Source organism: Tachyglossus aculeatus, chromosome 16 (assembly GCF_015852505.1).
Source record: "Tachyglossus aculeatus isolate mTacAcu1 chromosome 16, mTacAcu1.pri, whole genome shotgun sequence".
NCBI classification, from domain to species: domain Eukaryota; kingdom Metazoa; phylum Chordata; class Mammalia; order Monotremata; family Tachyglossidae; genus Tachyglossus; species Tachyglossus aculeatus.
Genome location: NC_052081.1, coordinates 43,276,375 through 43,301,580, shown reverse-complemented (window position 1 = coordinate 43,301,580; position 25,206 = coordinate 43,276,375). Strand labels below are relative to the sequence as shown.

The window sequence follows — 25,206 nt, the reverse complement described above, 5'->3', positions numbered from 1 at the left end:
CCATGCTGCTTCCCTCCCCCATCCTGGTTAATGAATTTCTTTAACAATACCAAGAACTACCTCCTCTGGGAAACCTTCCAAGAATAACTTCCTCAAGCCACCCCTTAGCCATCAGATTCATCTCCTGAGTTGATTTTTTTTGTTAAGCACTTACTATGTGCCAAGCACTGTTCCAAACGCTGGGGAAGATACAAGGTAATTAGGTTGTCCCACATAGGGCTCACAGTCTTAATGCCCATTTTACAGATGAGGTAACTGAGGCACAGAAGGGTAAGTGACTTGTCCAAGATCACACAGCTGACACGTAGTGGAGCCAGGATGAGAACCCATGATCTCTGACTCCCAAGCTAGGGCTCTTTCCACTGAGCCATGCTGCTTTGCATCTCTGTGTCTGGCACGTGTGTCTGTGTGGCTCAGTTTATGCCCAAGTGTTGGCATCTGTCTTGCCTCCTCCTGACTGCCAGCTCCTCGAGGACAGGGACCATGTCTCAGTTTTCCCTCTGCCCCTTCCTCCAGGATCCAGTGCCAACCTCCAACCATGACGGACCCGCCACACGCAGGAGACCGACAGGCCGTAATGCCAGAACCTGGACCACTCTGAGCCTGCCCTGGCTGTGGGGAGGCAGAAGGACCCCTTCAGCCTAGCGGGCAGCATTTCCAGCCCCAGACAAGGCCAGTGATCCATCAGAGTCCCAGGGACCTCAATGAGTGAACGTGCAGCCCACCAACCAGTGCTCTCCCCAGTGGAGTGACCGTGGACTCCAATCTTGGTGGGCATATTTTCAAATGCTTGGATGTTTTCTAACCAGAGGCATCTGGGTGGGACAGAGTGAAAGACAGGAAGTGGTGAAGTTCCCGGAGGGAAGAGGACATGGACCTCATGGAGGGGTGAGAGTGTGGGGTGGGGGTTGGGGAAGGGCTGGGGCCCACTGGGCATTCGCTCACCTTGGCAGAGGGGTGTAGCTGTGTTCCACAGGTAGTAGCCCTGGGGGTGCCGGATGCAGGTGGCCATGCTGTGTCCCACCAGGCGGTGTCCCAGGTTGCAGCTGAAGTGGACGATGCCTCCCAGAAGGTTGGTGGACTGGCCCAGGACGGAGCCGTGGAGGGGGGCTGCCGGGAGGCTGCAGTAAGGAGCTGGACAAGGGGTGGGGAGAGAAAGCACCAGCAGGCCGGGGAGGAGGGCAGGGGAGATGTTAGGGGGTGCTCAGGACAGGGGGGGCTCCCACCGTGGTCCAGTCCCGCGGATAGTGGACCAGTGGTGAGACAAGGCCCCTCAGCAGAGAGGGCAATTCATCATGCAAATTTACTTGTCTAGGGTTAAGTTCCGAATGGATGCAGGCTGGTGGGAAAGCCTAGTGGCTAATGGGGGTGGGGGAGGGGCTTGCAGAATCCAGGATAACCAAGACCGTCGCTTTCATCAATGGTGTCAGCCTTCTTTCCAGAGTTGGTCATTTCCAGAGGGCAATGGGGCATTTTTCTGGTGATCTAGAGGGAAGCTTCCCCTCTTCCAGAAGAGTGGACGTGACAGGAATAGGCCCTGCTCTCTTTCACTGTCCCTCGCCCCACACTCTAGTTCCTCAGCCTCTGGTGAGAAAGGAACTCCCTTTAAAAAAATGATTATTAATAGCTGCCAAAGAACACACCCATCCTCCAACTCGGATGAAGTATTTTTGTAATAATCTTGAGTAATTAAATACTAATTAACTCACTTAATGTGTAATTAATTTATTTTATGTATGAGGGTGCGACTTAAGGCAGTTGAGGTAATTAAAATTCATTAATTCCCCCAAATAAGTTATTTGAAATAATTCTTTGAAAACACCAAGGAAAGAGCAAGCAATTATTGTGCTTTGTGTCGGTAATTAAATGTGTTGAAGGCAACTCCCCGCCTCCCCGGCCTGTTTGGTGGGAGGTGCGATCAGAGCTTGGGCCCCAGGGAAGCTGTCTGGGTTCAGATAGGAGGGCTTTTCAGAAATGCTTAAAGGATTCTCTATCAGTACCCACCCTTCCTTCCCAACCTATCCCATTGTAGAGGGACTAATGGAAAATCTGCTTCCGTCACATAAAAGACAATCTAGAGAGAAAGATGGTGATCTCCGTTTACTTGGAGGACCAGCAGATAACTCTCAATTATCTTGCTATGGGAGGGGGGGGGGGGGGGTCCTAGGTCCCACCGAGGAGGTAGGGTGAGACATTGGTGAGTTGGGGAAGTTTGGAGGCAGCTGCCAATGGACACGCCATAGGTTAGGTAGGCTCTCGGCAGGAGATAAGATCAGCCATGGGTAATCCAAGTGGGGATAATGAAGAGCCACCCAATGGGCAGGTGAGTTAGGGAGGAAAGGCCAGTGGTTTAGCCGTTATCTTCAGCCCAGGCTCCACAGCCTCGTGCTCCGGTCTCACCTGAGTAGCGGATCTTAAAGCCCTTCCGGTTATAGGCGTGATCGGATGACCAGCGGAGGAAAACCCCATTCCCTGAACTGGTGACGGTCAGGGGAGCAGAGTAGTTCCCACTCAGGGCTATCAGCAGTGGGCTTTGGCCTGAGGGTCCTGGAGGGAGGGGGGGAGAAGGGCACAGGTTAAGGTGGTCTGGGGGTGGGGGGAATGACAGGGGAGGCTTGGGAAGAGGACGTGCTTCTACTTGCACGGTGGTTCAATTTGCACCAAGCACTCGCTGTGGGCCTAGAGCCCAGCTATAGGTGCTGGGGACGGGGGAAGTCCAAAGCTGACCATACAATGGGGTCTGGTCTCAAATCGGATTCCCAGGAGTCTAGTGCCATCCCTGGTGCCCGACAGACTCAGCCTGGACCATCATCATCCTCATCAATTGTATTGACTGAGCACTTGCCATGTGCAGTAGCACTATACTAAGTGCTTGGGAGAATACAAGAGAGTAAGTAGGCATGATCCCTGCCCTCAGTGAGCTTCCGATCTAGCAGACTATGATGATGATGAGCAGGAACATAAAACTGTGAGGCCATTCTGGGGTCAGACCCGTGGTCCATCCAGCCCAGTGTTCTGTGTCCAACGATAACCTCACAGGATGCTTGGAGGGGCCGATTACTGATGGCCCCCCAGTCATCCATTCTCACAGTTAAGGACAGACCATCCAACCTCCCTTACTTTCCTTCTAATAACCTCTCACCCCTGAATCTATCTAGAACTCTTGCTAGACTGGAAGCTCCTGGAGGGTAGGGATCCTATCTCTTAATTCTAATAGACTTTCCCAACAGCTTAGTACAGTACATAGTATGCTGTAAGCTCCTTAAGGGCAGGGATTTTGTCTTCTAGGTTTATTGGACTCTCCCAAGAGTTTAGTACAGTGCTTGATACATAGGAGACTGTAAAACTACCTGTAGTAAGGAGCTGTGTCTTCTACCCCTAGTGTATTCTCCTGAGTGCTTAGTACAGTGCTCTGTGCACAGAAGGCATTCAATACATGCTATCAATTGAGCTTTTAAAGTCTGGCCTCCCCTTCTAATGCCCCTAAATGGTCCAGGAGTCAGGATGGTGTCCCAAGGCTGAAGGCCAGGACTGTTTGTTGCTTTGTGGCTGGTGGCTTTGGTTTCACTCCCCCACCTCGCTCCCTGCCCGCTTACCGTCAAATATCTCAAACTCGTCATACTGTTTCTCGCTGAGGAAGTATTCTACGGTGAGTGTGACGTTGAAGCCGTCCTCCACCCTCACCACCCAGGAACATGCCTGGAACTGTGGGTAGCTTCCTGGGTATCCCTGGCTCAGGATCACACCCGTGGAGTCCGTCAGTAACTCGTTCATGGGGCAGCGGACTGAAAGGAGCAAAAATCATAGCACTACTGGGGGTGTTTGTTCAGTGCTTATGTCTGTGCCGACCCCTGTGCTAAGAACTGGGACAAGATAATTAGGTGGTACACAGTCCCTGTGCCACACGGGGTTGCGGTATAAGGGAGAGGAAGAACAGGATACTAAATTCCCATTTTACGGGTGAGGAAACCAAGGCCCAATGAAGTTCAGTGACTTGCCAAGGTCACACAGCAAGAGAAGCCAGACATGTCCAGGTGTGGCCCCAGAGCAACTCCTCTCCTCTCTCACTTTCCCTTCCTCTTCTTCCTCTCCCCTTTCCCCCCTCTCTCTTTTCCCTCCCTTTTCTCCATCCCCCTCCTTCTCTTCCTCTTTTCTCCTCTTTTCCCCTTTTCCCTTCCTCCCTCCTTCCCTCCCTCCCTTCCATTTTCCCTTCCACCATTTCTCCTTCGCTCCCTTTTTCTCCTTTCTTTTCTCTCTCCCTTTCTCCCTCTCCACCTCTCCACTCCATCTTGCTCTGCCCTTTGCCTGTGTGGCTGAGGAATGTTGGGGAAGGAGAAAAACAGTGAGCCAACATTTGGAGACTAAGAGGGAAGCTGCTTTCCATAAAGAAGAGAACACAAGAGCAGGGAAATGTCTTCATAGATTCCTTCCCAGAAGCCATCAGGTGAATAATGCCGCAAGCTCAGCATGTTCATCTTTCTACCCCGTAGAGCATCCATCAACCCCAGGGAAACTGGTTTCTCCTGTCTCCATTCCCTGGAGAATTTCATTGAGTAGCTGGAAGCATTTGGTGGCCACGGATCAGGGAGCCTGGGGGGGGGCTCCCTGATTCTGACTTCCTTAGGCCTTTTCAGGAATTCCCCATCCTTGAAGTCTTGCGTTGCCATTGCACAGGACTGGAGCGATTGGGGTTGAGGGTGGGTAGGGAGTCCTGGCTTAGATAAAGGGGACTGACACCCCCAGACAGAGTGTTCCCAAGCTGCTTGTACCCCATGAGCCCTCAAGTTTGGGGATATGGTCTCCTGGATCACCAGGGTGTAGTGACCTATGGGGGGCCCAGGTCTGACTTCCTCCCAGCACCCCAGAGAGGGACACTGCATATGCACATCTGAGGAGCTGCCCTGCCCCATCTTCCTGGGATGTCAGAAGGTACAGGTGGCAACCTCCACATAGGACATGGTTGCTACTGGGGAGGGAAGGTTGACCTTGGGAATAGGAGTAAGCTGGCTCAGTTTATCCCTCTAGCTCCCTGGGGATCCAGAGGGAAGGTGGGTTTGGCCACCTTCCGTTCCCAGAAAGCCAAGGCCCAGCCTGTCAGTCAGGTGACAGCTTCAAAAGCTTCTTTTTGGGCCTCTTGAGGGGCAAGCTCGCCCCCCCCCCCCCAGAAGCAGCAGCTCCTGTCCCATCTGGACAGAACTCCCCCAGATGCCTTAGGTCCAGTTGCGGGACTCTCCGGGGCAGAGAACCCTCTGCCAATAGATGCACAGGGCCAGGTCCAGGGCCAGCCCGTTGGTTGGGCTGCAAGAAAACCAACCCCAGCTCAGCCTTCCCCAGCGGCTGCAGAGCCATCAGTACCTTCGCAGGTGGGAGGAGGTCCTTCAAACTGGAGGTGGGCACCAAGCCTGCAGGTCAGGATTTCGCTGCCCACCAGGGAAAACCCGGGGAGACACCTGTACCTCACAATGTCACCTGTCGGAGAGGAAACAAGGGTCAACCCGAGGACGCAGACAAGCCCCTATCCCCACAGGAAAGAATGTCACAGAGGTCATCCAGTCCATCCCCCTGCCTCTGCCCGGGCTTGCCCCTAATCTAGGTCTCCTCTTCTTCTGTCCTCTAATATCCCTCCCCTTCTTGCCTTCTACAGATGTCTCCATGTCTTCTTCTGGAGCCATCCTCAATGCTGAGGAGACAGAAACTCCTTCCTCTCTCCCAATCTGCTCTAGAAGCTCCACTCATTTCCAGTCACTGTTCAGGAAAGGGGTCTGCAGGAATGGGTAGGGAAAAGGGGTTTTGGGACTCTTGGAGACCCTGGGTGAGGTGGGGGATAATGAGTCAGCCATTTTAGCTGGCTCCTATTAGACATTTGTCCATTACAGTGGCAGCATTATTAAGTCTGCCCCAGGGGTGGTTCATTTTACAAGAGGTCAAGTTTGCTCATTTTGTAGGAGGAGAGGGAAAATTCAGTGAGGCATGGGGTGTGTGGAAACACACGTGTGCATGCAAACACACACACAAACACACACACATTCAATCCATGAATTCCTGGATCAGGACAGGGACCCCACCCTTCCCGCCTTCTGTCGCAGGACAGGGTCGGAAACGCTACCTATGTTGAATTCTTCATTCTCCGTGACAACTTCAGCATTGGGGAGGATGGTCGGAGGGCGACATTTGGAGAGTTGATAAGCTGGGAAGAGGAAAGAACAGCATGTCAAGGTGCAGAATTGCTTCCAGTGGGATTTGAGACTTTTACTGAAAGGACATGCTCAGCCTGATAACCATTCACTGTGGTTCTCAGTCACAGTCACTCTTTTAGACTGTGAGCCCACTGTTGGGTAGGGACTGTCTCTATATGTTGCCAATTTGTACTTCCCAAGCGCTTAGTACAGTGCTCTGCACATAGTAAGCGCTCAATAAATACGATTGACGATGATGATGATGATGGTGGTGAAATCCATTTTTCAGAAACAAATGGCTGGGGCCCAGCCAGGGAAGGAAAAGGATGAGAGAGGAAAAATAAAGAGCTGTTGGGTCACTGAGTCATATTTAAGAGATGCAATGCTCCAGGGGGCAATCAGAAACTACCCTGCTCCCTGCCCTGGCCCCGTCCTACTTCCGGGGAGCTGCAGCATCAGAGGGCTTTCCCACTGCCACCTCAGGCTTCTTCCTGGGGTTCCAGTTAGTGCACCCTACTACTCAACCGGAAAACAGTGCTGGAGCTCCAGGGAGGGCTCACCCAGCCTCAGACCCTGGGTTCCCCTGGCTCCAGACTCCTGGCTCCCTCAGCTCCCCTGGCTCCAGACTCCAGACTCACCCTGCTTCCCTGGCCTCTGATGCTGGGTTGCCTGAGAAGCAGCATGACTTGATGGGAAGAGCACAGGCCTGGGAGTCAGAGGACCTGGGTTCTAATCCCAGCTCTGCCAACTGCTTGTTGCATGACCTTGGGCAAGTCACTTAACTTTTCTGTGCTTCAGTTTCCTCAACTGTAAAATGGGAATTAAGGACCTGATAATAATAATAATAATTATGGTATTTGTTAAGCACTTACTATGTGCCAAGCACTGTTCTAAGCTCTGGGGTAGAAACAAGGTAATCAGGTTGTCCCACGTGGGGCTCACAGTCTTAATCCCCATTTTGCAGATGAGATAACTGAGACACGGAGAAGTTAAGTGGCTTGCCCAAGGTCACACAGCAGACAAGTGGCGGAGCTGGGATTAGAACCCATGTCCTCTGATTCCCAAGCCTGTGCTCTTTCCACTAAGCCACGCTGCTTCACTTATCTCCCTCCAATTAGACTGTGAGGCCCATGTGGTACAGGGACTGTTTCTGTCCTAATTAACTTGTACCTACCCCAGGGTTTAGAACAGTGTTTGGCACATAGTAAGCACTTAACAAATACCATAAAAAAGGCACTCTCTCAAGGACAGTGACTCCTTGGGCCTCAGCGCTGCGGCTAGCACTCCGAGCCCACCTGCCTTCTCTGCCCAACCCCTGCTCTCTGCTCACTGTCATCATCAATCGTATTTATTGAGCGCTTACTATGTGCAGAGCATCACCAGTGAGTGTGCTGTGTTTTTCCCACTTCACCTGCCTGCTTGTCCACCAGCAAAAATCCCCATCTCTCTTTCCCTCCAACTAGCAGATAAATTCTGGCCCTGGGAGGCCAGCTTGGAGGTCCCTGGGGGCCGCTGGGCTCCCTTGCTCCCCTGCCTTGCAAATTCTCCCAGCCAAGGCCCCTGCTCCCAGTTGAGGTTGGAGCAGTTCTGGGCCGGTAGAGGCTCCTTCACAGGGAACAGTAACCTGCACCCGATCTCATGGCCGAGCCGACTGCTGGAATCAACGCTCCCCCACCCCCTCCTCTTCCTCTTGCTCTCCCAGTTTACATAACCTCCAGAAAGGCTGCTCAGGACTTCTGACCAACAGTGTTATAGAATGATCACTCATTCATCTCCCTGCTCCTAAGAGGGCACACACAGCAGAGACAGAAGTGCTATGTGTGTGGGTGTTCATAACCCTACAGATTCCAAAGCTGCACAAGCCAAGTGCTTTAATGAGGGGAGATTGACAGGGCCCACTGGCTCCAGATGAATTCTTTGAAACATTCTAGCAAACCCAGCCCTGAGTCCCGGGAAGTTAATGAGCATGAAAACTTGGGATAGGGATGTGGGGTGAAAGGGGGGATTTTGAACTTCACTCATCAGGCTTTGCCTTTCAGGTCACATTTGAATGAAGAGGTTTGGAGCGAGGGAGGTGGAGAGATGGGGAGAAGTTAGTTAATAGGCCCCACCCCACCAGCACCTAGTGATGGAGAGCAAGGGGTCCTGCCTTGTTCTTCCAGCCCTGACCCTCACTCTAAACTATGCTCTTAATTGGTTCTAATGAGACATCCCGAGAGTGTGGGGAGAAGGGAGAGGGAGGGATGAGCCTTGGGCCGATGCAACTGGAAAATGTCAAAGCTAATCAAAGTAACTTTAAAATAAAACCCATTGCTTGCACACTGGGGAAAAGCACGTGTGTGCCAGGAAGCAGTATGGCTAATCCCAGCTCTGCCACTTGCCTGCTGGGTGATCTTGGGCAAGTCATTTAACTTCTCTGGGCCTCAGTTTCCTCATCTATAAAATGGGGACTCAAAACTTGACCTTTCTCCTCCTTAGATAGCAAATGGTCGACCTATCTTGCATCTTATTTCAGAGCTTAGTACAGTGCTTGGCACATAGGAAGCTCAAGTATCAAACACCACAATTATGCCTGCACACTTATAATGCAAATGTGCAATCGATCTGAATTGGCAATTACACCGGTCTAAAAATTGAACAAATGTTGTAAAGACTGTCCCTGAACTGCAGATGCACACATATAATAATAATAATAGTAACAATGGTATTTATTAAGCACCTATGTGCCAGTCACTGTACTAAGCACTGAGGTGGATACAAGCAAATTGGGTTCGACAAAGTACTTGTCCCACATGGGGCTCACAGTCTTAATCCTCATTTTCCAGTTGAGGTAACTGCAGCACAGAGAAGTAAAGTGACTTGCCCTAGGTCATACAGCAGACAAGTGGCAGAGCCCAGATTAGAACTCAGGCCCGTCTGACTCTCAGGCCTGTGCTCTATCCACCAAGCCACACACTTTACTCTTACTTCCATACTCATTCTCCTTTAAAGTCCCCTCTCAAGTTATGAGGACAATATACTTTGGGAAATCCCATCAAGTCACAAACTTGCTGGTAATGTAAAATGTGTTGGTACAGGGGGCAACGAACAGGGGATGCCCCAGGTCCCCTCACCACCCAACTCCTTAAACTTAAGACTTGGCCTCAACCAACCTCCTGGCTCAAGGTGGGTCTTTCTGGTGCAATCAGTCAGGAGAGGTTTGACCACGTGGACCCCAGCAGATGCAGGAGGAAGATGACACTGAGCTATCCCTCCTGCCCGCCCTCCCTAGGAGCTCAGTCCATAGTCTCACTGTGTGGACTTACACCTCTCCCCAGTCTCCGCCCCACCCAAAGAGGGAAGGGGGCCTGGAGTGTGTTTAGGGCCGACTTCCAGGCCAGATTTACCTCTGCTTTGCCCCACCTGTCTGCAACAACCACCCCACCGAAGCCCAGAGGCCCAGGCAGTGGGGTTGGGGGGATTCAGGGGACAGGGACTGACCAGCAAAGGTGATGGCAAAAATCCCCCCGTTTTCCGTGTCACTGTGGAATCGCAGCAGGAGGTGGTTGGAAGAGCTCTGGGCCGTTCTCCTGGCTGAGCCTCTCCGGAACTCACCCAGCCGGGTGGAAGTCTCTAGGGGTCCATCCCTATTGAGGCAGGGAGGAAAAGGCAGGATGTCATGGCATGCCTTCCTACAGGGTCTGGCCAGGTCGGGGGTGACCCTGAGATCACACTGGGCCATACCATCTCTCCCTGATGTGGTGCCAGCCACCCCCTCCTTAAAAACCTTCCAACGGCTGTCCATCCCTCTACACATCAAGCAGAAATTCCTATCCTTCGGCTTTCAAGGCACTCATTCAGCTCTCTTTTTCCCAACCTATCTGCACTTCTCTATCACTGCACTCGTACTTATAAGTGGTTCATACTTATTGAGCGCTGTGAGAATACTGCACTAAGCACTTGGGAGAGTACAATATAACAGATGCAGTACAACTCACATACAGTCTACAGTCTAGAGGGGGAGACCATCACTAATACAAATAATTTATAATACGTTATTTATAGATATTATAAATTAGTAATAATAATAACCCTTTGCTCTTCTAACACCAGCCACCTCAGCAGCCCATCCCCAGGGTGCCACCTGAATGCCAGGACATGGAGACCCCGGCCATGCCTCTTCCCATCCTTTCTCAAGAGATACCTCTTACCCCAGCCCCCTTGCTCTTCCTGCCCTCACTGAGTGGATGCCCAGACCCTGGGCAAGGATCCTGGGCCCGAGACTTACTGCTGCCCTGGTTACCAGGACAGTGGGATGGATTAACTGATGAGAATCACTCCCGGGGCAGGTTGACATTCCTTACCAGACAGTGATGGAGTCTGTCAGGGGCCCCGTCTGCAGCAGGCTGAAGTTGAGGTGGATCCCGTACCCCGTCGGCAAGGTGATGAGCCACTTGCAGTCCTGGGAGTTGGGGTACGGGCTGGGGAAGCCGGGGGAGTAGATGGTGCCGTCCTGGCTGGTGATGTTCCCTCCGCATGGGACTGTGGGAGGGCGGGTGGCCGTGTGGCGGGTGGAACGCAAGCACGGTGCTGCTTAGAACCCTCTGCCACCCACCCTGGCAGTTTCTGCCCACCAACCTTAAACCCACCCTGATTCCCCCCTGCTCTGGCCACTGGTCACCTTCTCTGAGGAAGGGAGAAAGGGAGAGGCTGAGGCCCAGGCAAAGACCAACCCGTGGTCAGCCGTGGGAAGGTCAGGAAACCAAAGGGGAGAACTGGGGGCCATGTGAGACCTAACACAAATCCTTTGGACCAAACCATCCCTCGGTTCCCTCAGGCTTCCTGCTGCCCCTAGCGGAATCCGAAGACTGGGCTGCTCCCGCATGCACTTGCCCCCACCCCAGAAGCTCTGGGATCTCCAGGAGTCTGGAGAATCTGACCAGTGGGAAGCTGCCTAGGCACCCGGCTCTGGGGTCTTGGAAGGAGAATGGGAGGGGGCTCCACAGGGCTGCTGGACACAAGGGAAGAGGGTCGGGCCAGGGCCAGTCATCCCTGCCTGTGCTGGAGCTGTCTTGCTGCACACACTCCCTCACATCCTCCCAAAATCCCTAACCCTGAGCTCCTTAGAAAGAAGCCTCCCACCAGCCCAAATGACTCCGGGGTCCACAGATCAGTGGATGCTTCCTGGTCCCTGCTGTGAACGCCAGCCTGCCATCACCTAGGTCATCGAGGGCACCTCTCCACTGCCTCTTCATTCATTCATTCAATAGTATTTATTGAGTGCTTACTGTGTGCAGAGAACTGTACTAAGCACTTATTAATACAATCTCCTTCAGGGGTACTCAGGGGTAGAAAGCAAGCAGGGGAGGTTGGGGCACCTCATCCCCAAATGTTCTCCCTCCATCAACAGGCTGGGAGCCCTGCTAGGGAAAGGGACTCTGACCGATTGACCTCTCTTATATCTACCCCAGTGCTTGGCACCTTTTAAGACTTAAACACCAACGTTATTGTTATTGGGTTGCTCCTTGCTGCACTTTAGGTGGTGGTAAGTGGGGGGCTTTCGGACAGAGTCCCTAATGGTTGGGCCCGGATGAGCCATACCTTCACACCTGGGGAAAAGGTGATCCCAGTTCCGATTGGTACCATGCTGGCAGGTGAGCACCGGGTGGCCAATCAGCTGGTAGCCAGGGAGGCACTCAAAGGTCACAGACTGCCCGACGTTATACCCAGCCCCTCTCACAATGCCGTTGGCAAAAGGTTCCGGATCAGGACACTCTTGAAGCTCATATGCTGGAAATACACACAGAAGTGCAGGCTGCTTTTTTTCCTCTTTCACAGAAGCTACATTATTTGATATTCCTGTGCCTTGAGACCCCTCCCCCACCACCCCATTCCCACTCCCCACTGCCCACCTCAGGCAGGCCCATATTTCCACTGAGCAAAAGTCAGTAAAGAAGGGGCTGCTAGAAAAACAGGAGGGATTTAGGTCAGACAACAGGTGGGAGGGAGGTAAAGCAGGGAGGCGTGATTTCATTGAAGAGTGGCAGAGGCTGGACCAGGTGACCTCTCAAGCTTCTGACCCTGTGACACTCTCATCTGACAAGGTGAGATCAGACTAATGGACACTGACCTCAGGTTTAGTGACCCTCAGAGGCCAGCTCCTCAGCAGCTCTGGGTTCCTGGTGGTACCGATAATGGTCAAATGCCAGGGGTTGACCTTAAGCCCTGAAGCCTGAGCAATTCAGGCCACTGGACTCAGTCAAATCAAACTAGTTGCGTCTAAGGAAGCCTGAGGCTGAAAAATCAGGGAATCGGGGCCGGTGGCAGTCCCTGACCTTACTCCCTAGCCACATCACACATGGTCCAGGGCCTGGGGGTGGTGGTGAGGGGTCCACTCTCCAACACCTCCAGCAACATGCCTACACTAATACTAAAAATAATTACGGTATTTGGTAAGCACTTACTATGTGCCAGGCACTGTATTAAGAGCTGGGGTGAATACAAGCAAATCAGGTTGGACACAGTCCCTTACCAAGTGGGCTTCATAGTCTCAATCCCCACTTTGCAGATGAGGCAGCTGAAGCACAGAGAAGTACAGTGACTTGCCCTAGGTCACACAGCAGACAAGTGGCGGAGCTGGGATTAGAACCCAAGACCTTCTGACTCCCAGGCCTGTGCTCTTTTCACTACACCTTGCTGTGCAGAACTGCTCTGTCCAAAGACAATCTCAGCAGCAGCCCTGGCTTTGTGCCTTCTGGAGATTCCAATGCAGTGGAGCCTCAGTTTAGTCTCCTGGAGAAGTGGCAGCCAGCCTTCCCATTTTCCAAATGGGGAAACTGAGGTAGCTCAGAGCCATTAAGGTACAGGGCTGGGCAGTGTCCACAAGAAGGAAGTTGTTGCTGACATCGAGGGACCTTGAGTCCCAACAACCCTTCCTCCTCATGAGCACCAAGACCTCTCAGCAGCAGATCTACCTGGCACAACCAACTCTGCCTTTTGGAAACCACTCAGATCACGTGACTCTGAGGTCAGATAGGTCCTCGGTCTGGAAAACAGATCGGAAAGACCAGGATCTGTCGTTGCTACAAGAAACAAACAAATGGCATTTCTACTCATCTGCCACTCTAGACAACCCGAGGGGGTTGGGTATCCAGTCTCTGGGGTCACAGCTCTGGGCAAGCATCCCAGCAGGGTGGGGCAGAGGAGGTGGGGGGAGATTCCTTGACTCCGGTGGGTAGTACACAGAGGCTGTGTTGGGCAAAATGGGCTTTCTTTTGGTTGATTCTGTAACTTTGAGTTCTCTGACTCCCAGGGCCTGCAGGAAGGGCTCTTTCTGCAGGCTTCTAATTAGGTGGTGCCTTCTCCACCACCCGTCGTCCCCTCACTCCCCAGCTGCCCCCCCACCCCCCCACCACCATCGTTAGGAGAAGGCTTCTGCAACAAATGGGCATCACTGGCCGTGCAGGCTGTGACGGATGACGATTGGTCAGCATACTTCACCTCGTTTGCTTAGAAATTCAGCCCCACTATCCAGCTTTAGTGTTGGCAGAGACCACAAGAGGCCACCCGGTCCAGCCCCCTGCCTCTAGCTGGTGATCTTATAGGTCTTTAGGAAAGGAGGTTCTGTAGCTTCCCTTCTTCCCTCGTAGGCTGTTTCCTGTCTAGCTAGCCTGGCTGCTCTGGGGTTCCTCAGGTCCTGTGACAATCTGAACCCATTTCTACCCATTCAGGCCCAGTGGGGAGAGGGAAATTTGGGAGAAGTTGAGGAGGAAGGGGATGGGGGGAGAAGGGAAGAGGAGCCCTTCTTAGACCCCAAAATAGTGCTTTTTCTCTGTCCCATTACTCATGTCTTCCCTCAAATCTGGAACTCCCTGTCCCAGCCAAACTGTGTCCCTCCCCACCTTCAGTGCCTTACTTAAAGGCTACCTCTTCCAAGAGGCCTTCCCTGACTAAACTCCTGCCTCCCACCCCTTTCCTGGTCATGGCATCCCTTCAGCCCCTGATCCTGTGGCTTCATGTCTGCTTATTTCATTGCTCCCCTTGGTCTTAGCTGTCTGTCTGGACGTTTTCAGGTTAGGTGGCCTTGCAGGTGTGGGGAAGGTGTGGAGCATGATAGGGGTTCCTGCTTGTCACTGATTCCCGTAGGCCTTCAGCTCCATGTGCTTCCTGGCCCCAGGCTTTGCTCAGAGATTTCCAGAAGGCAGCCCCTGGATGGGCAGTTGGCATCTTAGAACTCACTCTCCTAGTGCAGGCCCCGTACCTTACCCCCAGACTCCCCTGGCACCCGCTTCTCCCAAGAGCCAGCATCTTGGCAATGAGTATAAACAAAAAGTTCTAATTTGGAAGTAGAAAAATAACCTCCACCCCTCCCTTCCCACTCTACTTTCCTCCAGGCCTACACTAGGCCTGTTGGTCTGCTCTGTTTTCCTCTGGGCCCACCCCAGACGGGTGGGCTTCTATGGAACTCAGTCCACTGCCCTATCTCTTCTCTATCTCCTTTGATGTTCCTTTGGCAACTTTTGCTGGCTGTTTCCCTCTCTGTTGTCAGTAAGCAAAGGCAGCAACCCAGCCACCCACAGCACTGGAAAGAGCCCGGGAGGGCTCTGATCCCTGCAGGAAGCATGTGGCCCAGGCTCCCAGTACTCAATGCCATTAGCTCCCCCTGCCCCACATCTAAGTCAGCTTCCTGGAAATCCCATGGGCCACTGTCAGAAGACATGTTTCCTCATCCCCTAGGACTTTAGACATGAGTGGGCACTTGTTCTCGTATGCCCAAGGGAAGGTAGCTCATACAAACCTAATGGTAGGTGGGTCCTCGAGAGGTCACTTGGTCCATTCCCCAGCTTCCAGGTGAGTGAGAACCTAACCCCTTGCAACATTTGCGTGTCTGTTGTTAACCGTGCTCAGGACGGGGTGGCCTGTTTTATGAGCTCTAGGGTTCGGGTTAGATGGGAGGAGCAGGGTACCCAAGGGTGACCGCAGTTCCATGGACTGGAGTGCTGGTGGGGGGAGTGTCCTCACCTTGGTATTCCAGCTTGAAGCCCGGTCGGTTCTGGCTGTGGTCACTGTGGAAGTACAGCGTGGTCTCATGGGAGGTGGAGAGAAGGGAGCCAGGCAGCGTGTCCCCGCTGAACCTTCCGATCACGTGGCTGGTGTCGTAGGGCCCGTTCCGGATCTCCAGGAAGTCATGGTTGGCCTCGCTGGAGAAGTTCACGAACTGGATGTGAGCCCCTGGGAGACAGAGAGAAGTGGGGAGTGGCTGAGGATGAGTTTGGGGCGTGGATGGGATGGAGAGGCAGGAGTGCCACCATGGAGTAGGGACGAGAGACTCAAGGAGGGTCTAGATAGCTTGGGGGATGAGAGGAGGTAACGGGTTATATGAGGGAAAGTCTGGGATGTTATGAAAAGCAGCATGCATAGTGGATAGATCACGGAACTGGGGGTCAGAAGGTCATGGCCTCTAATCCCAGCTCTGCCACTTGTCTGCTGTGTGGCCTTGGGCAAGACACTTCACTTCTCTGTTCCTCAGTTACATCTGAGGAACATTGCCAAGATCCGCCCTTTCCTCTCCATCCAAACCGCTACCCTGCTAATTCAAGCTCTCATCCTATCCCGTCTGGACTACTGCACTAGCCTTCTCTCTGATCTCCCATCCTCGTGTCTCTCTCCACTTCAATCCATACTTCATGCTGCTGCCCGGATTATCTTTGTCCAGAAACACTCTGGACATATCACTCCCCTCCTCAAAAACCTCCAATGGCTACCGATCAATCTGCGCATCAGGCAGAAACTCCTCACCCTGGGCTTCAAGGCTCTCCATCACCTCGCCCCCTCCTACCTCACCTCCCTTCTCTCCTTCTACTGCCCAGCCCGCACCCTCCGCTCCTCCACCACTAATCTCCTCACTGTACCTCGCTCTCGCCTGTCCCGCCATCGACCCCCGGCCCACGTCATCCCCCGGGCCTGGAATGCCCTCCCTCTGCCCATCCGCCAAGCTAGCTCTCTTCCTCCCTTCAAGGCCCTGCTGAGAGCTCACCTCCTCCAGGAGGCCTTCCCAGATTGAGCCCCTTCTTTCCTCTCCCCCTCGTCCCCCTCTCCATCCCCCCGCCTTACCGCCTTCCCCTCCCCACAGCACCTGTATATATGTATATATGGTTGTACATATTTATTACTCTGTTTATTTATTTATTTATTTATTTTACTTGTACATTTCTATCCTACTTATTTTATTTTGTTGGTATGTTTGGTTCTGTTCTCTGTCTCCCCCTTTTAGACTGTGAGCCCACTATCGGGTAGGGACTGTCTCTATGTGATGCCAATTTGTACTTCCCAAGCGCTTAGTACAGTGCTCTGCACATAGTAAGCGCTCAATAAATACGATTGATTGATTGATTGATCTGTAAAATGGGGATTAAGACTGTGAGCCCAGGCTATCCACTGGGCTATATCCACTATCTCTAACTCTATCCACTAGGCCACACTGCTTCTCAATATGTCCATTCTCCAACACAGATGTCCAGGGCCCTGGGTCAGGGCCAAGGCACCCTTGGGCTCAGCAGGTATTCACTAAAAGGCAAGAAGTGGTAGAAGCCTCCACCGGGGTCTGAGTGAGCAGCATTTGCTGGCTGCCTAATGTCATTTGGTGAGTGTACCCCTAACTGTAGGCATGCCCGTCTGTCCTAGAGGCCACCAGCAAGAAGCCTTGGGAAACTCTCTCCCTCCTCAGAGCTCCCAAGCCTTGCCACTGGACAGAGGAGTCTCATTAGTGTCATTTCCCAGAAGCCCACATGTTCCGCAGGGAGTCCCAGCTCAGGGAAGCAAGGAAGAAGCACTCTGCCAGAACAAAGAGAATCCTCTCCTCACCCCTCAGCATTGGCGGTGCAGAAGGAACTCTGGGAGCAGAGAGCTTGTGACATAGCTTTGCCTGATGCTTGCTCTCCCCGAGCCCTTTCCAGAGCCGGCAACCCCGAATGTTCAGCCCACCCTGGCAAACTCACAACCTTCTGGACTCCAGAGATCTCATGCCGAGGAGAGGCACGGGTGGGTTGTCCTGTCACAGGAACTCACTTTGAGTTATTTTCCTCCCTTCTGGGGATCTAATCACCTGCTATTTCCTTGCCAAAGAGCTAATAGAAGTGCAAGGTGGCAGATGGCAGTTGTCAGTTCTAGTGCAGTGTGAATGCAGCGGCTGTTTTGTAGCAGCTCCCAGCCTGGGTGAGGGGCTCCAGGCTGCCCTTCAGGTGGAAAAGCTAGCTATGTTGAGAAGCAATGTGGCCTTAGTGGAAACAGCCCTGGACTGGCAGTCAGGAGACCTGAGTCCTAATCCCAACTCAACCACTGGCCTGTTGCTGTGACTGTGGACAAGTCACTTCTAAAATCTTTGGGCCTCAGTTTCCTCCCTTGTAAAATGGGGTTTAAATCCCTGTTCTCCCTCGTCCTTAGACCATAAGCCTGACATGGAGCAGGGACTCTGTCCAATCAGATGATCTCATATCTATCCCAGCACTTAGCACAGTGCTTGGTGCAGAGTAAGCGCTTAATAAACACCACCATTATTATTATTATTAGATGGAAGCGAGACACTGCTGAGCCGAGCAGTGGCAACCGAGTGGCCCCAGCTGAACTGGCAGCAGCACGAGAGCGTGTGTGTGTGTGTGTGTGTGTGTTTGTGTGTGTGTGTGTGTGTGCGCGCGCGTGTGCGCACGCGCGCGTGCACAGACATGCACTGTTTGGGACTCTGTGGAAGGAGAGGTGTAACTCTGGGGACTGCCAGGGAGTTGTGTGTGTGGCACGGGGTGGCATGCGTTTGGAATGTTTTAATTCCCCAAAACATGCTTGGGCAACCCCACTCCAATAGCTCACTGCTGTTTCCATCAGAGCCAAATTCCACCCCCTCCCCCACCTTCCCTTGGGCTGCTCCCACCCCCACCTCTTCCCCTGCGTGGGAGGCTGTGGAGGAAGATGATGGGCCAGGATGGATTTCCTGCTTGAACTTTTGCACGGCTGTTTTTTATTGTTCCCATAACAGGAGCTTTAAAACAAAAGGTTACACTGTGCAATAAAGTGCTTATTTGACTCTTCAATTTATTACTGGTGAAAAACCGGCTCTGATGTGGGACCCAAGTCACCCAGCGGCAGGGGCCAGCAGAATACTCAGGCTGGATTCCTATGGGCCAAAATATGGATGAGTTGAGCAATTCTAATAATAATAATAATAATAATAATAATAATAATAAAACATGTGATATTTGCTGAGCACTTACGATGTGCCAAGCACTGGACTACTTGTGGGACAGATACAATCCAATCAGATCTGACATAGTCCATGTCCCATAGGGGCCTCCTAGCCTAAGGGGGAGGGAGAACAGGTATCTCATCCCCATTCTACAGATGAAGAAATTGAGGCCCAGAGATGTTAACATCATACCCCAGATCTCCTGACTACCAGGCTTGTGCTCTTTCCACTAGGCTGCACTGCTTCTCAGTTAACCACATGCTCATGGGTCACTCATTTTCCCTGTTCCTTTTCTTCTCCCAGGCCCCAGCCTCTCAACCACCACCCCGGCCCCTTTGTGCTGCCGGCCCCTGCCGCTCTTCTCCACGAATCAATTCCAGACTTTAGAATCTAAGTCCTTGCATTTTCACATCTTCATCTTTCTGGTCCCTTCCTCCTCTCTGAAGATTCTTTTCTGTCTATCTCCTCCACTTAATTGTGAATTAGAGATCCTGACTTGCAGACCTGCCCCTTCTGTTTAGACCACTCTTCCTCTCAGCCTCTGCCCATAACTAGGAAGATGGAGAAAGAACCACAAGGAGAGAGTTCGGATCTCCTTTCTTGGCAATAACCTCTCTAGACTGTCAGCTTGTTGTGGATAGGAAACATATCTGCCAACTCTGTTATCTACCAACTCTGTTATACTTTCCCAAACAGTACAGTACCCTGCACACAGTAAGTTCTCCATAAATACCATTGATTTTTCATCCCTTGGTGGGGCTTTCCTTGAGAGAGAGAAGCGGGGGAGTGAGCAGAAGGACAGGAAGAGAAGAGAGAGGGAGAAGTTGAGTTGTTCTTACCAAAACCCACAGGCAGAGAGATTCTCCATGAGCAGTCCATGTTGCTGGGGTAGTTTCCAGGAAATCCCGGGCTCAAGATAACTCCCTCCATCTCCTCAACAGTTCCACCACACTGAGCTGCAAGGCATCATGGTAAAGAGTCAGTGGGAGGACACAATAAACATTCCTCCCTGCCTCTCTCTTTGAGTCCATAAAGGAAAAAGGGGATGGTCCAAGTGGACCATCCACTTTTGATGGGGGGGAAATGAGTTTTTTCTCCCCATTTGCTTTTTTTGGTCCATGGTTTTCCCTTCTTCTGTTGGGAGACTAAAGCAAATTTCAAAATGGTCTCCTCAGCTGACCTTCACGCTGACAAGGGATCTCCAGACTGTTTGCCATGGCTGTGGGCAATGCCAAGTTCTGGCCCTTGGGAGTCCTTCACAGAGACTGAAACCTGGGCTGGGAGGACCGGTGGCCTGACCTGGTAAAGGCCAGGCTGATGGGCTGTTGGGTTGATGACCTTAGTGGCTAGGAGGAGCATTCATCTTGCTCACAGCCTGTTGGAGAAGGGGCTCAGAAATAGGTGGATCAGGACCCAAGAAAGGGTGGGTGCATGGGAGACATTTGGGGCTGGCCAGGAGAGTTGAATATCTGATCATCTGGGCCAAAATACTCTCTTACGAGGTTTCTGGGTCAGGTTTTAGTTTTCACAATAATAAGAGGCGGGTCGGCAGACAAAATAAAACCCAAGCCCTTAGCTGTACTGATGGGTCAACATTGGTGGCCAAGAGCTCTACAGATGATACAAAGCCCTCCATTCTTCACTATAGAGCTCCTTCACCAATCTCTGCTCAGGACTTTTCAAAGGGCCCACTCCAGCTTCAAGACCCTCCACCAATCACTGCTCAGTGCTCTTCACATGCCCCTCCCAAGCTCATTCTTAGAGGCCCTTCACCAATCATTTCTCAGCATGGTCTATGTGCCCCAAACCCAGGTCTTGCTTCAAGATCCTCTACCAATCACTGCTCAGTGCCCTCCTCATGCCTCCTTTTTGCCTCCCCAGCCCAGCACTCTCTGCTTTTAGCCCCATAGCTCATCAGACAAAGGACTTGTTCAATATCATAATTACTTTAAAGTTAAATTATGGGAGCTCTAACAGCAGGGGCCAGAAGTAACCGCCAATGAAGTGATGCTATTAAATGCATAAACATCTCTCTCCCAGAGCCGTAAAAGCGCAAGGCATGAATATTAAACATGAAGAGTTGCTAGAGCAACGGGCTGCCCTGTGAAGGTAGGAAGGAATGGGATCCTCACCGATGTCCAGGCAACTGGCCCACCCCTCGTTCCTGATGACATCTCCCTATGGACAGGCCAGAGGCTGGGAGGGTGGCAGCTTTTGGACACATCCAGGAGCAGAGAGTGAAGAGTAGCTCCTTTCCCCCTTCCTGTTCTTTCTGTGAGCTTTCGGTTTAGAACGGAAGTCCACACAGGGTTAGGGCTGCAATCTAGCTGGCTGGCTCTAGGCTGACGAATAATATTGAGTCAAGTGTTGCTGTCCCCTTTCTTCCAGTGAGCTCACACTGCTTTTCCAACTTCCCCGCCCTGCTTTTCCAACTACCCTGTCCTGACCTCCTAAAACCCTGGTGAGGCATGAGTCCCATGGGGTTTTCCACAGAACTGAAGGGGAAGCTGACCCAGAAGGGCTATGTAACTTGACCAAGGACACACAGCAAGCTCTAGGCTGGTGCTCCTTCCAATAGACGTGGACTAGAACTAGAGGAACAAAGTGAGTTACAGAAATAATATTCCATTTAAGGAGTTGGGGAGTCATTCCACATGGCCTCAATCTGGAATGTAGGACATCTGGACACCCACACATATAAGGTTTTATTTTTTTTCTTAAAAAACTCAACTATTACTACAATACTGTCAATTTGTGGAGCTCTTTTGCCCAAATGCTTTCTAATCAATAGCCCACCCCTTTGCCCTCAACCTCCCATGAGATGGAGATGGGCAGGGCTTATGGTCAGCATCTTCCTGATGGGGGAATTTAGGACCAGAGAAGTTATGTGACTTGCCCAAGGTCACATAACACATTCTTGGTAGAGCCCAATCTAGAAACTAAAGATCTCCCAGCTTTCATTCTTAAGCTATTTCCACTCTTCAATCTCAACAATCACCAGTGTCCCTATGTCAGTGTAGTTTGGTTGATACCTGGATTACAAAGAATGAGGAAAGACCAGATTAATCAGAAGGAAAGAGGAATTGAGTCTCTCACCGATGCAGAGAGGAGGAGGGTAGTTCCATCGCCTCACAGTCCCTGGCATGCAGGATATGTGCGAATGGCCCTGTAGAGGGAGGGAGGAGGGTCGGAAATCAAAGGTACAGATTAGGGACGTCTCACTGGAAGCACAAGGTCCATGACTCCGGCTTGGGAAGGGCTGAGTGCTACCACTAGGGATGGGGGGCCAGGTACCTGGAGTGCGTAGCCTGGCTCACATTGGAAGGAGACCACATCGTTGACCAAGTAGCGCTCTCCGAGCTTCATGCCACTGCTGGGCACAGTGGGCTCCGGGCAGCTGGACAGGCCAACGGCTAGAAGGAGAGAGCAGAGGAGGGATGTATTGGTGGCAGGGCTCGGAGCCAGCTTTTGGCGTTTGCCTCAAGGCAGGTGCCGGAGTGACGGGGATGTGGTGGAGTTAGGGAGGCAGTGGAGACGGGAGTGTTGCTGGTGAGGTTACTCTTCGTTCCTTTCCTGCATAACCTGATTGCATTGCACCAGGCGCACGTGCCATTTGGCAGCCAGCTGACCCAAGAACCTTGATCTGTGAGGGGATGGTGAAGGGGTGCTGACCCCCTTCACTTCCCCACCCAGGTGCCTCTGAGCCCAGGCACCTGGCTCCTGCTTCCCCATCTAGGATTTCCAGCCCCTCCCCAGCACCCCAGGCCTCAACCCACGCTCCCTTCCTGGGTCTGGGTAGCAGCCTGCGTAGAGAAGAGGGGGCTTCCTTCTTTGGAGTTACTTGGGGACCACCATATTTACCCTAAACCACTGATTAACATATATTCAAATGGCTCCCCCACATCAATCATCCTGTTCTTCAAAAAACAAATGGGAGAGATCCTGATCCACACCGCTCACCCCTATCCCTCATGAAGAGACCACTTCTCCAGATCGTGGTGAGATTCCGGTGACACATCAAAATCTCCCGGGAAAATCCTCTCGGTCTCCCCTTCCTGGGTTTAAGCAAACCCCACATCCTCAGATGGCCTTTTCCCTTTAGTGGAAGGGACTTTTAAAAACACAAACAAATACCTGCAAGCAAGAGCCTCCCTGTTTCTGACCTTGGCAACCTTGGCTGCTGACGGAGGGAGCCATGGTCCGCAATCAACAGTGCCATTTTAGAGCTGGAACATCCTGTCCCGGCCATCACCTCACTGCCGGATTAACTCGGGAGTCTCCGATGAAGCAAGTAAACCAAATTAGTTTTGGTCCCAGGTTGTCTACACCCAGTAGTGCCTGACCAGACAAAAGCGACCTGGGACCAGGAGAGAGAGCAAGAGGGAGGGGGCGGCAGGGTGGGATTGCCAATTCTAATTGCTTCTTCCCTGCACAACTTGATTTTATTTAAGTCATGCTTAAGGCATAAAGAGAACATTATTATTGTCGTGTGCAATTCATCCCTTTCAGGGATTGGGGAGGCACAGCTCCTTTTATCCCTTTCAATTATGGAAGGCCTTGATCATTGGGAGCTAGCAGTGGGTCCTCAGAGAGGGAGGGTGGAGATTGTGGTATGCTCCCTGCCCCCTCCCCACCCTTGCCAAGCCTTTCCACTGGGAATTGCATCAACAGCAGTGGCAACACAGTTCCAGGTGCTTATTATGGGACTCGAGAGGGCTTTGTGGACCTGGCTGTCTCTGAAATTGGCCCTCTGACTACGGGTGGGAAGGATCTCTCCCTCAGGAGAGGTTGGGGGCTATGAAGGGCCTCTCTAATTTCCTATGACCATGGATGGCTTCTGATGGGGCAGCCACTGCAGGATGATCCTGGGTGGAGACTTGCTGTTTGACACTGCAGCGGGGACTGGTGAGGGTGGAGGGAGGCGCTGGCCACCCGGGAACTAGGGAAAGAGATCTGAGGAGGGGAGAAAGGAGCCGGCTCTCCGTTTCTCTGTCGGGGTGAGATGTGATCCAGGTTGGAGTGGGGTGATGAAGGAGGTGGTTTCATGGAATATCCTGGCCATGAGCATCCTCATGCTGGAAACCTGCTAAGAATTTGGCACTTTCCACCCCTCACAGGAAATCTTTCCCCTCCCAGAAATCCACCCATAGAATTCCACTCCTCTTGGAAATCTCTTTCCCAGCACGAGGCATTTCAGCCCTCCCAGAGATCGCAGATTTCTAGCCCTCACGGAGATCTCTTCCCCACCGCAAATATGTCAGAGATGAGGTGTGCCTGACTATGTTTCAATTTCATTGCCAATTTCCATTTCAATGCCAACCCCCACCCCCACCATCAGGGTTCTGGGATGAGGGAACTCCTAGTTGCTGGTTGCTGAGCCCTCGGCCTCTAAACCCAGGGTTCCCCAGCTTCCCGGCTCCTTTGCTTGTCTCCAGCTGGCTGGGCTGACTGGGGTCTGAGCTTCAACAGACAAGTCTCCAGTCCAGGGGTTGGGTCTCGTTGGGCCATCTGAACCCTCTCTGGGCTTCTTGCCTGACTGGGGGCTGGCCTGGCTGCTCTCTGAGGTGAGATTGAACCTGGAGCCGGTCACCAGAGGGATTCCAGCTGGTGCCTGGAGCCTGGAAGGTGGCACCAGAACACTTGGCCCCAAACTGGATCTGGATGGCCGGCCATCTGTGCTAGATGGATGGGGGAGAGAATAGCACGGGCCGGACTCAGATGCCAGGACTCTGGAGCTCTTCTGGAAGATGTGAGTCTTTTGGGGAGGTGGCAACAGGAGAAGACAGACTTCCCATCTCTGCCATGAGCTGAAAACAGATGCTGAGACCTGACCCAAGGCTGAATAGGAGCTATTCTTCTACCTCTTTCCCTCCTCCCTGGCCCAAGCCAAGTTGACCCTTTGCTCCCCACCTCTGTGCCCTGGGGACCTGACCTAGTGAACTCCACCATTCCTGGTGGGTGACGATGGCTCGCATCAGAACCCCCTCCCCTCCATCACCCAGTGAGTCCTCCCTGTTCGGATGAGTGGTGGGCAGAAGGACCTGGTGGGGAAACTCTTGGGGGACAGTGAAGCCCAAGACAACTAACTAGTGGAACTCCTCCTGCCTCTGGGTGTGGTGTGACAGCTGGGATGGGTCAGAGGTATGGAAAACCCCCCTCCTATTTGGGGTCTTATGGGGAGCCTGTCTGACCACTTTAGACCCCAGCCTATGCCAAATCAAATTCCAGAAGGGAGAGATGATAGTCTTTGGGGTGGGCTCCAGCGGTGGACCTGAGCTGGACTTACCCTGACTACACCTGAGAGGGCAAAGGCACCCAAAACATTGGCCAAAAGTGACAAGGAGGGTGGTGGGGAGGAGGGGTAGTCAATTTGTTACCATCTGCAGGTGCTGAGCAGCGCTAATAATGTAAGTACTGCTTCCAGCTTGCGGTTCTCTGGGTTTCTCATCTCCCAAGTCACTCTGGGTAACCACCAGGGCTTCTGGAGACTTAACCCTCCTCTGCCATCCCCACTCCCCCAGCTCTCCTAAAATCCTACCTCCACCAAGACTCTTTTGTCACTTAAGCCTCCACAGCCCCCCACCCACTGCACTTCTGAACATATCAATCTACCTACTTGGATGTTTAAATACGTATTCATTCCCCTAACCATCTTTCCAAAGTGAGTTAAGGAGGTGACTGGAGGTGCTCCCCCTACCCTATGGTGATGGCAAGGAGGGGAAAGGGGAAACTGAGACTGCAGGAGCTGAAGGAAACTGGGTAAAGTCTACCTGGTTCCTGGTTAGAGGAAGGCATTCCTCGGGGATCAGACCAAAC

The 25,206-nt window shown here is 52.4% G+C and overlaps 1 protein-coding gene across 1 annotated transcript in view; it reads right to left on the bottom strand.

The window, feature by feature from the left end:
• Positions 1 to 25,206, bottom strand: part of CSMD2 (CUB and Sushi multiple domains 2) — a 313,956-nt gene that overhangs the window by 26,618 nt on the left and 262,132 nt on the right. The window contains exons 42-53 of the mRNA XM_038758637.1: positions 21,685 to 21,803; positions 21,487 to 21,556; positions 19,230 to 19,346; positions 15,177 to 15,386; positions 11,757 to 11,945; positions 10,520 to 10,697; positions 9,657 to 9,802; positions 6,107 to 6,187; positions 5,356 to 5,469; positions 3,597 to 3,785; positions 2,401 to 2,547; positions 946 to 1,134 (exon numbers count right to left, since the gene is read on the bottom strand). Coding sequence (XP_038614565.1) covers positions 946 to 1,134; positions 2,401 to 2,547; positions 3,597 to 3,785; positions 5,356 to 5,469; positions 6,107 to 6,187; positions 9,657 to 9,802; positions 10,520 to 10,697; positions 11,757 to 11,945; positions 15,177 to 15,386; positions 19,230 to 19,346; positions 21,487 to 21,556; positions 21,685 to 21,803 — 1,749 coding nt within the window. The remainder of the gene's footprint in view (positions 1 to 945; positions 1,135 to 2,400; positions 2,548 to 3,596; positions 3,786 to 5,355; positions 5,470 to 6,106; positions 6,188 to 9,656; positions 9,803 to 10,519; positions 10,698 to 11,756; positions 11,946 to 15,176; positions 15,387 to 19,229; positions 19,347 to 21,486; positions 21,557 to 21,684; positions 21,804 to 25,206) is intronic.